Source organism: Oncorhynchus gorbuscha, linkage group LG03, assembly GCF_021184085.1.
Source record: "Oncorhynchus gorbuscha isolate QuinsamMale2020 ecotype Even-year linkage group LG03, OgorEven_v1.0, whole genome shotgun sequence".
NCBI classification, from domain to species: Eukaryota; Metazoa; Chordata; class Actinopteri; order Salmoniformes; family Salmonidae; genus Oncorhynchus; species Oncorhynchus gorbuscha.
In genome coordinates, this window is record NC_060175.1 from 40,234,517 (window position 1) to 40,249,396 (window position 14,880).

Here is a 14,880-nt window from a genome sequence, read left to right on the forward strand (position 1 = left end):
CTAATGGAGTAGTAATGGAGTATCTATCTAATGGAGTAGTAATGGAGTATCTATCTAATGGAGTAGTAATGGAGTATCTATCTAATGGAGTATCTAATGGAGTATCTATCTAAAGTAATGGAGTATCTATCTAATGGAGTAGTAATGGAGTATCTATCTAATGGAGTATAGTCTAATGGAGTATCTATCTAATGGAGTAGTATATAATGGAGTATCTATCTAATGGAGTAGTAATGTATCTATCTAATGGAATAGTATCTATAATGGAATAGAGTATATATCTAATAGAGTATATATAATGGAGTAGTAATGGAGTATATATCTAATGGAGTAGTAATGAAGTATATATCTAATGGAGTAATAGTAATGAGTAGTAATCTATCTAATGGAGTATCTATCTAATGGAGTAGTAATAGAGTATCTATCTAATGGAGTATCTATCTAATGGAGTAATGGAGTATCTATCTAATGGAGTAGTAATGGAGTATCTATCTATTGGAGTATGTATCTAATGGAGTATCTATCTAATGGAGTAGTAATGGAGTATCTATCTAATGTAGTAGTAACGGGGTATCTATCTAATGGAGTAGTAATGGAGTATATGTCTAATGGAGTAGTAATGGAGTATATATCTAATAGAGTATATATATAATGGAGTAGTAATGGAGTATATGTCTAATGGAGTAGTAATGGAGTATATATCTAATAGAGTATATATATAATGGAGTAGTAATGGAGTATATATCTAATGGAGTAGTAATGAAGTATATATCTATTGGAGTAGTAATAGAGTATATATCTATTGGAGTAGTAATGAAGTATCTATCTAATGGAGTAGTAATGGAGTATCTATCTAATGGAATAGTAATGGAGTATATATCTAATAGAGTATATATAATGGAGTAGTAATGGAGTATATATCTAATGGAGTAGTAATGAAGTATATATCTATTGGAGTAGTAATAGAGTATATATCTATTGGAGTAGTAATGAAGTATCTATCTAATGGAGTAGTAATAGAGTATCTATCTAATGGAGTATCTATCTAATGGAGTAGCAATGGAGTATCTATCTAATGGAGTAGTAATGGAGTATCTATCTATTGGAATAGTAATGTAGTATCTATCTAATGGAGTAGTAATGAAGTATCTATCTAATGGAGCAGTAATGGAGTATCTATCTAATGGAGTATCTATCTAATAGAGTAGTAATGGGCTATCTATCTAATGGAGTAGTGATGGAGTATCTATCTAATGGAGCAGTAATGGAGTATCTATCTAATGGAGTATCTATCTAATGGAGTATTTATCTAATGGAATAGCAATGGGGTATCTATCTAATGGAGTAGTAATGGAGTATCTATCTAATGGAGTATATATCTAATGGCGTAGTAATGGAATATCTATCTAATAGAGTAGTAATGGAGTATATATCTATTGGAGTAGTAATGGAGTATCTATCTAATGCCCTCTGGTTAATGTGATCATGTGTAATCCACACTGAATCTATATAATGGGCTTTTAGTCAAGCTGAAATGTATATCATGTCATGTTGTTACTGCGATGGACTAAATGATAAAGAGAGAGAGAGATTACATGATGGAAAGACAGCAACTGCTATAATTCAACTGTGGAATGTGTTTTTCACCCAAAGAGCAGAGACTGAGAGAGGCTTGTCCCGAAAACACATTATAGAAGGTAAGTAAGCTGCAGACGGACGCACGGACAATTTGCTCATTCATCCCCCTCCTCTCCCCTGTAACTATTCCCCAGGTCGTTGCTGCAAATGAGAATGTGTTCTCAGTCAACTTACCTGGTAAAATAACAGATAAATAAATAAAAAGATCACACAGATCATGACATTGCCACAAAGTCAACATGTGGATGGTAGAGTGGTTACAGAGAGAGATAAAGGCTCCCAATTTCAGCTCCACTGCAGCTAATGACCTGGTTCTGTGTGTTAGTGCATGAGTGTGTTTGTGTTTGTGTTGTGCATTTGTGGCCTGGCACTATGAACAAGTTACTGAAGCATATTGCCAGGGGCACACTGTACAGTACAACGATTGACAGCTAGTTTATGCCACTGTCTAGCAGCGTAGACCAACACATGCTTACAAACATACTGTAGTGTGAGTTTAACACAAATTCCATGGCTTTAACAACCCACTCCTTCACACTCACCATCAACAAACATTGGTATTGCTGGCTAATTAAATCAATGTCCACTCTCCGTGGCTCTGATGCACATGATTGTCTAAAGTCAATGTAAAGTGCAGGGGATGGAAATTCCGCAGTGGAAAACATTCATCTGAGATGGAAAGAAGTGTGAAATTTATAAAGAGGACATAGACACCACCACTATTGATACAATGTAGCAGTCAGAGGCTTTACCTCGATTAGGAATCTACTCTACCATCTGCTTTGTCTCTAAAACACACTTTTTATAGGAGCTGAGTACTGTTTCGTATGTCACACAGATCAAAGACAGGACAAGAACTTTAAATGTTGATTGTCAATCAAATAAAATACATCCTAATTAGTAGCTTTGGCTCCAGGGAGAAGACTCTGTTTTGATAATTGAGAGTTTGGGACTCTCTTGGGGGTTTGGAGTTGTGTCTGTAGAGGAAGAAACACCTTATTACAATCACATGTATATTATATTGAGCACTCCCTCACAATAGCATAATCAATGTGATATGGCTGCAATCATTTCCCTGAACAATAGCAGTGTGTGGAACTGTGGCCGTGATGCATGTCGTTGTAGGTTTAAAGGCCTCACTGGAGAGACTGCAGCTAGAGTATGTGGACGTGGTGTTTGCAAACAGACCGGACCCCAACACTCCCATGGAAGGTAAGGAGGAACATCTTGGTCCTCTTCTGTAACTGGCTTCTGCTGTCTCTTCTCTATTCCCCTGCTTTCTATTCCTCTGATTTCTATTCCTCTGCTTTCTATTCCCCTGCTTTCTATTCCCCTGATCTCTATTCCCCTGATCTCTATTCCCCTGCTTTCTATTCCTCTGATTTCTATTCCCCTGATCTCTATTCCCCTGCTTTCTATTCCCCTGATCTCTATTCCCCTGCTTTCTATTCCCCTGATTTCTATTCCCCTGATCTCTATTCCCCTGCTTTCTATTCCCCTGATTTCTATTCCCCTGATCTCTATTCCCCTGCTTTCTATTCCCCTGATCTCTATTCCCCTGCTTTCTATTCCCCTGATTTCTATTCCCCTGATTTCTATTCCCCTGCTTTCTATTCCCCTGATTTCTATTCCCCTGATTTCTATTCCCCTGCTATGTTCTCTCCATCCCAGAAGCTCACATTCTGGGATGCCGTAGGTCGTCTGAGCATTCTCTGACATGCCTATGTCCACCCTAACTCACTGGGCTATATACAGTGGTCTCCAAAATGACTGGCACCCCTGACTGGCAATGCACAAACAATACTTTAAAAATATAAACAATATCATTATAGAGAGAAACTGAAAATACCAACATGTGAAAAATACTGTACTTTATTAATGTTTCAATGGAACCCACCAAAATCATACAATTATTTAATACAAAAATTAATTCCACCAAAATCAAGGTTTCATAATTATTGGCAATTATTTAGTACTTAGTGCCACCACCTCTGGCAAGGATAACAGCATGGAGTCTTTTCCTGTAATATTTGACAAAGTTAAGGAAATGATACGGTGAAAATTCATTATGCTACAATCTTAACCAGTGCCTCTGGACCTCTGGAATTAAAACAGCCCCAAAACATCACTGACCCACCACCATATTTCACCGTGGGTATGAGGTACCTCTGTATGCATCTCTGTTTCGACACAAAACGTGCCGATGCTGTATCTGACCAAAACGTTCAATTTGGTCTCATCTGATCAGAGCACCTTCTTCCAGTCATAATTTAAATGACGTTTGGCAAACTCCAAGCGTTTGCGTCTGTGTCTTGAGGTCAGAAAGGGCTTTCATCTGGCAACCCTTCCAAATAGTCTGTGGTTGTGGAAGTGGTGTCTGATGGTGCTTTTTGAAAACTGGTGACCCCAAGATGCCACCAATTCTTGGGGATTTTGTTGCTTCTCTCACCATCCTCCTCCCTATCCTGGGGGCAAAATGCATTTGCGTCTTCTACACGTGAGGTTTTCAACTGTTCCATATCTTTTAAATGTTTTCATAATTGCCCTGACAGTGCTCAGTGGTATATTCAATTGTTTGTGGATCTTCTTGTAGCCATTACCAGATTTATGAAGGTCTCTTTTGAACAGCCAGTTCTTTAATCTTCATGGTGTTGGATGACAAAGGGATATTGCATGTGTGTTACCTCCTTTTTATACCCTAGTGAAACAGGAGGTGATGTAATGGGTCAATATAGTTCCTTAAGACTTAGATAAACTGAAATAGGTGGAATTTAATTCCTGGTTGAATTTTGGTAGATGTTATTTACAATAATATTTAAGGGTGCCATTAATTGTGAAACCTTGATTTGGAGGAAATAGATTATTTATTAAATCAATAAATAATTTTGGTGAGTTCCATTGAAACATGAATAAAGTACAGTACTTCTCACGTGTTGGTATTTTGAGATTATCTCAATAATTATATTGTTTATATTTTTAAAGTATTGTTTGTGCGTTGCCAGTCACTTTGGAGACCACTGTAGTTCACCACACCCCATTCTTCCTCACTGGCAGCAGTCGAACACCCGAGGTAGCGTTAAGTAAAAGTGAAACACTTCTTGAGCTAAAAACCTCAAGTTGAATATTGTCTTTCTGTATTCATCTGATGTCCTGTATGGGCCATGCTACAGTAGGAAGGTTATGATACAACACACTCAGACTGTACCTGTTAAAGTTACTCTGCAGAGAGAGACTCTCTTATGAATCCCTATTTTGCACTCTCATCCTCATTCTGTTTGTATTTTCTCTCTTGGTTGCGCACAGGCTCAGACACAGCATTGGTCTCTCCACTCATTGTAGTGTGTGTGTGTTTCTTTCTTTGATTGGCAGAGACTGTGCGGGCGATGACCCATGTGATCAACCAAGGCATGGCCATGTACTGGGGCACGTCCCGCTGGAGCCCCATGGAGATCATGGTGAGACGGGCTGAAAGTAAGCCGGTACAGAGTACCAGGAAAATAAAGAAAAATGTGTCTATCACAATAATTAAAACAAAGATGTCAAGAAAACTATAGGATATTTCACCATCATTTATCATTACCGCCTGTCAGCAACATGAGAAATTAGCGAACAGACTTGAACACTAACATTTTGCAGAGGCAGAAGTGACTGGGAAATGGTAACAGGGATAACTAGTCAGTTGCACAACTGAATGCATTCAACTGAAATGTTGAATGCATCAGAGAGGTGCGGGGGGCTGCCTTAATCGACGACCACGTCATCGGGGACCGAGACGTGGCCGGACAGCTGTGGACGCATCAATTCAGGCTGCTACAAGTGTGCCTAATAACAGTCGAATGTCATTGTACTTTCTGTGTTTTAATAGACGTGTCTTTCAATTGGTCAAATGGCGGGTGCACTGTTTAGATGCTGGAATTATTTTAGTGGACAAACCTGCGCAGGTAGCCTACTTTTTAAAGTGATTTGTTTGACAATCGGATGAAAACATGCCTGTTTGTGTTCATGCCACATGAAAAGATAATAAATGCATTTTTACAGTTAAATGACATTTATTTGTGGACTGGCGCTATGAACACGTCTTTACTGTTAGGCCCAAACATGTTTTTAGTGCATGTGCACATGGGAGGTCCTGTACCAGGAAGAAATGTAATCTACTTTCAACTCTGGGTGAGATGCACACACACACACACACACACACACACACACACACACACACACACACACACACACACACACACACACACACAGCCTCTTCTTCTTCTTCAGTCTCACCACGGACAATGGCATGCCACCACTGTAATGTCTCACTGACTGTGCTAGACTCTGACCATGACTTTCACAGTATTGATTGATGGGCATCACAACCTTCTCCTGCTTTGATTAGCCGGTGGCCACCGTACAGTACTCTTCAGGCTGACGGCTGCTGTTCCCTGTGTGTCCTGTAGGAGGCGTACTCTGTGGCGCGGCAGTTCAACCAGATCCCTCCCATCTGTGAGCAGGCTGAGTATCACATGTTCCAGAGGGAGAAGGTAGAGGTGCAGCTGCCAGAGCTCTTCCATAAGATAGGTGAGTGGAGCTGGTCTGGACAGACTGATACAACACAACAGTATTTCATACACAGGGATAGCTATTCAATGACTATTATTATAGTTGTAATATATCATTCTATGATTGCCTAGATATAAGTATGCTGCAGCTTACAAAGGTTTCTGTGGCAATGTTATGCTTTTAAATACAGTAAATACTGTAAAGAGGGAAGAGGACAGCAGCACCCAGGGATGGATGCTCTCCTCGTCAGTCTAGACAGAACAGCATGTCAATACTGAGTGGTGGTGGTGATGGGGACAGGCTGACCCCATGTTCCCGTGTTCTCAGGTGTGGGGGCGATGACATGGTCACCACTGGCCTGTGGGATCATCTCAGGGAAATACGACAGCGGGGTACCACCTTACTCCCGCGCTTCTCTTAAGGTAGTGTTACCCCCACCCCTCTCCTGGGACTCTGTTCACCTCTCTGCTTTCTCCTTTGGTCTCAGCTCGTATGTCATGTCAGCCCCTCTTCTCCCCCAGCTCTCTTCTTATCCTGGCTCGTTCCTGTCCTAACAGATGTTTTCTGTGTCTCTCAGGTTCTAGAACATGGTGTCTCCTAGATGTTTGTTTTTGAGTGCCCTGTGACAGCATACACTGTGTACCAACTCTGTGGACCAGCTCTGTGTACCAATTCGACCATGACACGACATGTCAGGTTGTGTCAACTCAAGCAGCTTATCTCACATTTTCACACACACAGAGACACACGCATGCACACACACACATACACAGATATTCATCAGATCCACGTACTGCATCACAAATTCTGAAACTAGGGCATAATCTTCCCTGTGTTGTCACGGTGACATACAGGATTGCTGTAGGTGCTCTGAGCGTTCTCTGTGGCCCCAACCAATGTTCCCTCTAATTTGTTTCGGCACGGAGCAAATTTCAGGTCTGCTGAGCGCAAACTTGAATGTTGTGAAAATTCTTCCAGCGTGAGTTTACTGTGAACACTGAGGATGTAACAACTTTAAGTTACAGTTTCAGACAGTGGTCAAGAAGACTACTGTGGCTATTTGATCATAATGTATTGCATTCCATCAAAAACAATGGAGAAAATGCATCCCATAACATTTTAACATGGAAATAGCTACTATGTCATTCAGACTACAGTAGCAGCCAATGTGTGGTGTACAATGTAGGTCTACATTCCATGACACTTTTGAAAAACATGCAGGGCTTGACATGAACCTGTTTATCCACTTGTCCTTCAGACAAGGAGGTGACTGAAAATGTTGTTGTGTTTGTTTGATTGCAGAAACCACTTTACAAAATGAAATGCATTATTATTCCCATACCATTATTACAGAGAATCAGACAAATTATGCTTCCCGCTGCCTATTGGCTACTTAGCTTATTCCTGACTGTCTCAAAATACAGCACTGCCTTTTTAAGACAAAAACAGCTCTTTACATGACTTGCTTTTCAAAGACATCTAGAAATGCACGTTTTGTGCTCTTGTAGGAAGCAACCACTTGCTGACTACAGTACAACTGGGCTAATAACTCATTAACTAGCAAAGGATATGAACAAAATGTGCACATGAGGCTCCATGCAGCTCTCAAAACAAGCACATCTATCTACTCATGACCACAGCTCTAAACACAGTCCAGTTCAAAGTAAATTGCACTTATCCATATATGCAATGGTCTATTTGCATATACAGTGCATTCGGAAAGTATTCAGTCCCCTTGACTTTTTCCACATTTTGTTACGTTACAGCCTTGTTCTAAAATGTATTACAAATGTAGTCATCAATCTACACACAATACCCCGTAATGACAAAGCAAAAACAGGTTTTTAGAAAAAAAAAGCTAATTTATTAAAAATAAAAAACAGAAATACCTTGTTTATATTAGTTTTCAGACCCTTTGCTGTAAGACTCGAAATTGAGCTCAGGTGCATCCTGTTTTCGTTGATCATCCTTGAGATGTTTCTACAACTTGATTGGTGTCCACCTGTGGTAAATTCAATTTCTTGGACATGATTTGGAAAGGCACACATGTGTATATATAAGGTCCCACAGTTGACAGTGCATGTCAGAGCAAAAACCAAGCCATGAGGTTGAAGGAATTGTTTGTAGAGCTCCGAAACAGGATTGTGTTGAGGCACAGATCTGGGGAAGAAACCAAAACCTTTCTGCAGCATTGAAGGTCCCCAAGAACACAGTGTCCTCCATCATTCTTAAATGTAAGAAGTTTAGAACCACCAACTCTTCCTAGAGCACCTCTTGGAGAGACCTGAAAATAACTGTTCAGCGACGCTCCCCATCCAACCTGACAGCTTGAGAGGATCTGCAGAGAAGAATGGAAGAAACTCCCCAAATTCAGATGTGCCAAGCTTGTAGCGTCATACCCAAGAAGACTCAATCGATACCAAAGGTGCTTGAACAAAGTACTGAGGATAGGGTCTGAATACTTATTTAAATGTGATATTTAAATTGTTTTTTTTAATATATATATAAACTTGCAAAAATGTGAAAAAACCTGTATTTGCTTTGTCATTATGGGGAGTTGTGTGTAGATTGATGAGGGAAAAAATGATTTAATCCATTTTAGAATAAGGCTGTAACGTAAAAAAAAACTTTCCGAATGCACTGTAGACCTACTGCAGCTCTGATTGGTTATGCTGCACCGATCTGTGTAGAGTCTTGTGCAATAGAATCCTACTCCGATGCGTTTTGCCTCCAACAACATCTCTTGCATAGTTGGTTTTGTTTCAGTATGTTGCATTGAAAGTGGCTAACATTGTGTTGATTCCATCATAATTGCCACAGTAAAGGAAAACGTTGATAGTGTTAACTAACAGGGAAAAGTGTTCAATCTCGTACTTCTCTCTATGGGCTGAGATTTCTTCGAAGCTCTGCACGGAAGTGCAGGTAGCTGCACTGCAGTCTCGGTGCTACATTGTGCCCGCGTGCAGTTTAGAAGGAACATTGGTCTTAACCCTGTGCAGTTAAGGAAACCAATTCTCCTTCTCGCTGAGGTTCTCCTGCGTAGTGTTGATTCATATGTTGTGCTGTTGATTCCTGGTTAGACTTTAAACATTTAAACTTTCAATAAATTCTCAGGTTTTCCCAAAATCCAGGTTGGAGGGTCCCTGGAATTAAGCAGGGAATCCGGCATACAACCAGGATTTATGGAAAACCATGGAATTTATTGAAATTCCTGCAATTTTGCAACCCTATTCCTGATTAACAATGGTGTGGATGGCTGATCCAGTACTGAAAGCTTGCTTGTTCCTGATCTGTCACTGTTTCAATCATTGGATCACATAGGAAAGGAAATCCCTTTATCAAGGTTGCTTTTTTAGCCTATTGAAAAAGATGTACATTCATAGATTTTCATAATACACATTTTCTTGGTGTTTATAATTAACTATACAGAATCTTAACAAGAATGAGACATTTATTTACATCCTAAAACATATGTGCGTGTGTTTGTACTGTATGTGTGTGTGTGAAACATGAGAGATGAGCCAGAGTTGACCAGGTTGAGAAGAGAGAGAGGGGCCTCATCTCTGCCTGCTGGGGCTGTACAGTAAAATAAGACTACAGTAGAGTTACAATGTTGACAACCAGGCCCTGGTCTACCAAGCAGAGTCACGTGTTTAAAAGCAGGCCCTGGTCTACCAAGCAGAGTCACGTGTTTAAAAGCAGGCCCTGGTCTACCAAGCAGAGTCACGTGTTTAAAAGCAGGCCCTGGTCTACCAAGCAGAGGCACGTGTTTAAAAGCAGGCCCTGGTCTACCAAGCAGAGTCACGTGTTTAAAAGCAGGCCCTGGTCTACCAAACAGAGTCACGTGTTTAAAAGCAGGCCCTGGTCTCACCAAACAGGCCCTGGTCTACCAAACAGAGTCACGTGTTTAAAAGCAGGCCCTGGTCTACCAAGCAGAGTCACGTGTTTAAAAGCAGGCCCTGGTCTACCAAACAGAGTCACGTGTTTAAAAGCAGGCCCTGGTCTACCAAACAGAGTCACGTGTTTAAAAGCAGGCCCTGGTCTACCAAACAGAGTCACGTGTTTAAAAGCAGGCCCTGGTCTACCAAGCAGAGTCACGTGTTTAAAAGCAGGCCCTGGTCTACCAAGCAGAGTCACGTGTTTAAAAGCAGGCCCTGGTCTACCAAACAGAGTCACGTGTTTAAAAGCAGGCCCTGCTCGACACAGGTGGTGCAGTGCCTCAGTGTTGGGTAGGGCTGTGTTTTTGAGCAGGCTGTTTCAACAGGGCTACCAGTGGTTGAAGGACAAGATCTTGAGCGAGGAGGGCCGGCGTCAGCAGGCGAAGTTGAAAGAGCTGCAGGCAATCGCAGAGCGGCTGGGCTGCACTCTGCCCCAGCTCGCCATCGGTACGCCGACACACACTGCCGCTCTCTCTCTCTCTGTCTGTCTGTCCGTTCCTCGTCCCTCTGCCTCTCGCTTGATTCGCCCCTGGACGGTCACTGCCAGTCAGGCGGCTAACCAGATGGTTTTCAGCTGTTGTGTGTGTGTGTGTGTGTGTGTGTGTGTGTGTGTGTGTGTGTGTGTGTGTGTGTGTGTGTGTGTGTGTGTGTGTGTGTGTGTGTGTGTGTGTGTGTGTGTGTGTGTGTGTGTGTGTGTGTGTGTGTGTGTGTGTTAGAGAATGTTTGTCTGTATTATGTTGTATGTCTGTTTGTGGTTAACTAGTTATTCTTCCTAAATCCAAGCCAGTGGTAATAACTTGCTATTGATTTTGTTTGTTAGTTTACTGTCTCGTGGTGTGTATCTATATACGACGAGGAAGTTTCTCATTTCCCCAAGTCAGCAGTTACATGAAATGCCAGACATAAATCCAGTGAGTGGCCCATATTGATTTACAGTCGAACAGGGAGAGGGGGAATGAGCCTGTAGACAGATTCCCAGCCCCATGGAGAGCTATTAAAGTGTCGCAGATGAGAGAGAGACTGTAAATCTAGGCCTACACAACACCTCACTCTGCATATCAAGGCGCATTTTACACCCGAACTGTAATGCAGTGTCATAGATTAGGTTTCACGGCCCATTAGCAGACACCTAGTACACTGTAGCTCCCAATCATTATAAATCTCTGTGGCACTGTCACAAACAGCCTGGACAGAGTTATGTCCTGAGACCACCATTTTATGTCACCCGAGAGCAGTGGTATTACGAAAACTAAATGAAATACTTTTAAGTACTACTTAAGTCGTTTTTGGTGGGTATCTGTACTTTACTATTCATATTTTTGACAACTTTTACTTCACTAAACTTCACTACTTCAGGAAAATGTTCAGTATTATCAAGAGAATGCACAGTCATCTTTACTGCCTCTGATCTGACGGACTCACTAAACACAAATGTTTCATTTGTAAATGATGTCTGAGTGTGCTCCTAGTTATCTGTAAATGTAAAAAAATATATATATATAAAAATACTTGTGCTGTCTGGTTTGCTAAATATAAGGAATTTGAAATTATTCATAGCATTTGCTTTTGATACTAAAGTATATTTAAAACCTTGTACTTTTACTCAAGTAGCCTAGTATTTTACTGGGTGATTTATTTATTATTAAGGTATCTTTACTTTTATTCAACTATGACAATTTGGTACTTTTTCCACCACTGCCCGGGAGTCTCTACATTGGAAAAAAGTACAGATTAAATACACATTAGGCCTCTTAGCTTGACCCATTTAGTTACCCAAAGCCTGCTATTTTACACAGTTTGTAGCCTAGCTCTGCAGCTGTTATACGGTAAAGTAGCAGTGTGACTTCAGAGAGGATGTTGGCCAGGCCAGTGAGTGAATAATCTCTGTCATCTGTTAGACAGTTCCATGTAGACTACTACAGCCATCCCATCCTGACCTGAGGAAACCTTGGTTGTCATATCAAATCCTGTAGGGTCAGACCTGTTTCTGGAAGTGGACTCCGTCTCATCATCACTGCGGTGTCTGGAGGTTCTAATCCCACACTGACAGTGTTTGAACCTCACCACAGAGGTTTGAACATACTGGCACAAAGTCTCAATGCAGTAGTACACTATTCCTCTTATACAGTATCAAATATCCCACAACTAGATTCGCAAACACAATGGGGTTGTGTTTTAGGTGTGTAGGGTCATGTATTGTGTGCTTGTGTGAGTGTACTGTATGTGTAGTGCATGTACTTAGTAGTTGTATTTTTTGAAGAGACATTTGGTGTTTGTTACGTGTATGATGCAGTGGTATACTGTACATGGTTTTGGTATGTTTGAGGCAGGGGTCTATGTTTTGTAGGGTTGGGAGGGGAGGGATAGGGTTATGTGGAAGAGGTGTGTGTGTGTGTGTGTGTGTGTGTGTGTGTGTGTGTGTGTGTGTGTGTGTGTGTGTGTGTGTGTGTGTGTGTGTGTGTGTGTGTGTGTGTGTGTGTGTGTGTGTGTGTGTGTGTGTGTGTGTGTGTGTGTGTGTGTGTGTGTGTGTGTGTGTTGTATATGGGGGTAGCAGGGTTGTGTGTTTGCCATGGTGGGGGTGTCATTGCTGTTTACCCGTCCCCTACAGCGTGGTGCCTACGGAACGAGGGGGTGAGCTCCGTACTCTTGGGGGCATCCAACACCGACCAGCTGATGGAAAATATAGCAGCAATACAGGTGAGAACACAGTGAGGGTCCAGGTGAGAACACAGTGAGGGTCCAGGCGAGAACACAGTGAGGGTCCAGGTGAGAACACAGTGAGGGTCCAGGTGAGAACACAGTGAGGGTCCAGGCGAGAACACAGTGAGGGTCCAGGTAGGTGGGATTGGGTGGGTGGGTGGGGTGTGTCTGCGCAAGAGCAAGTGTGCAGATTTGCATAATATGTCAATGAGTATTGATATTGAATCAACATTTTTAATTGGTTCAAAATGCCATCTCTCCCTGTCCATAACCATCTATAATAGAATTGTTCTTGTTTTTGTCTTTCCTGGAAAGGGTACTGCCTCTCGGCCAGTCAGTTTGTTGTAATATGCTTGGATGCTTTACTGTACAAGTTAATAAGGTCAGCAGAGTATCAATCAACAGGGACATTTGAGGCTAGCTTGCGGCGCTGCTACTTTGCTAGATAAGATGCTCTCATTTAATGGGATTTTCAAACGATCAGGGTTTTATGTTCTTTCATCACATTATGTCTGGCTTGAGATAAATTGTTTTCCCATTTCCTAGTATGTACAGTGTGTGTGTGTGTTACTGGTCCTCAGTAGAATAGTAACATAAGGACATTTCAAGTAGGGACATTTTGTCGGTCCCTACAAGGAATAGGGCTATTTTAGATTTAAGGGTTAGGTTTATGGTTAAGGTTACAATTAGGCTCAGGGATTAGTGTTAGGTTTCAAGTTAGGGGTTTGGAGTTAAGATTAGGGTTAGGTTAGGGGTTTGGAGTTAAAATTAGGGTTAGGTTAGGGGTTTGGAGTTAAGATTAGGGTTAGGTTAGGAGTTTGGAGTTAAAATTAGGGTTAGGTTTTAGGTTAGGGGTTTGGAGTTAAGATTAGGGTTAGGTTAGGGGTTTGGAGTTAAGATTAGGGTTAGGTTAGGGGTTTGGAGTTAAGATTAGGGTTAGGTTTTAGGTTAGGGGTTTGGAGTTAAGATTAGGGTTAGGTTTTAGGCTAGGGGTTTGGAGTTAAGATTAGGGTTAGGTTTTATATTAGGGGTTTGGAGTTAAGATTAGGTTTTAGGTTAGGGGTTTGGAGTTAAGATTAGGGTTAGGTTAGGGGTTTGGAGTTAAGATTAGGGGGTTAGGTTAGGGGTTTGGAGTTAAGATTAGGTTTAGGTTAGGGGTTTGGTGTTAAGATTAGGTTTAGGTTTTAGGTTAGGGGTTTGGAGTTAACATTCGGGTTAGGTTAGGAGTTTGGAGTTAAGATTAGGTTTAGGTTAGGGGTTTGGAGTTAAGATTAGGGTTAGGTTAGGGGTTTGGAGTTAAGATTAGGGTTCAATTAAAGGTTTATGGTTAGCGGTTCGGGAATTTTGAATTGGAATCAATTGTTTGTTCCCCACATGGATAGTAAAACCAATATGGGCATGGAAGTATGTGCAATCTATACACATGAACCTTCTGTTTCCTTCAATGCATCTGTAATTTCTCCTGCAGGTTCTTCCCAAACTATCCTCCTCAATCACACACGAGGTAGATAGCATCCTGGGGAACAAGCCGTACAGTAAAAAGGACTACCGTTCCTAACTCACCACCACGCCAGCCAGCAGGGCTGCTCCAGGGCTGCTCCAGGGCTGCTCCAGGGCTGCCAGGGCTGCAGCACAGCGCCATGCCCCACCTTTGCCTGATCCTCCGTTTGCTTGAGCTTTTACTGAATTAGACCCCGGCGCATGAGTCTGACCCCGCCTCAGCCACCCTGGGGAGCATCATGTAGACTTCCAGAGAAAAGGATGAAGAAATAGAGAGAGAGATGGTCACATCTGCAGGGAAGGAAGGACAGATAGAAGAAAGATGTATTTTTAAAACTGAAGAAAAAATATGTTTATAAAAAAACATGCTTGCTTGGCAGCCAGATATTTCATTTTTATTTGCATTTGTTTCTCTAAATACTGAATGCATACCAATGGATTTAAGTTTATACAAATATACAACAAAAACTCTGTTGCACATGTATGCCACACATGAGTTTTTTTGGAGTTCTGTTTAATATGTACATCACAGTTTCTCTGAAACAGCTGTTAGTTT

General features: G+C 41.4%; 1 protein-coding gene across 5 annotated transcripts in view; it reads left to right on the plus strand.

The window, feature by feature from the left end:
- Positions 1 to 14,802, plus strand: part of LOC124031370 (voltage-gated potassium channel subunit beta-2-like) — a 148,422-nt gene extending 133,620 nt beyond the window's left edge. For all 5 annotated transcript variants that reach the window (XM_046342516.1, XM_046342514.1, XM_046342513.1 and 2 more), the window contains 8 exons: positions 1,654 to 1,697; positions 2,764 to 2,850; positions 5,008 to 5,093; positions 6,084 to 6,204; positions 6,514 to 6,608; positions 10,451 to 10,571; positions 12,733 to 12,821; positions 14,293 to 14,802. In XM_046342516.1, coding sequence (XP_046198472.1) covers positions 1,654 to 1,697; positions 2,764 to 2,850; positions 5,008 to 5,093; positions 6,084 to 6,204; positions 6,514 to 6,608; positions 10,451 to 10,571; positions 12,733 to 12,821; positions 14,293 to 14,382 — 733 coding nt within the window. In that variant the 3' untranslated portion in view covers positions 14,383 to 14,802. The remainder of the gene's footprint in view (positions 1 to 1,653; positions 1,698 to 2,763; positions 2,851 to 5,007; positions 5,094 to 6,083; positions 6,205 to 6,513; positions 6,609 to 10,450; positions 10,572 to 12,732; positions 12,822 to 14,292) is intronic.
- The last annotated feature ends 78 nt before the right edge of the window (positions 14,803 to 14,880 follow it).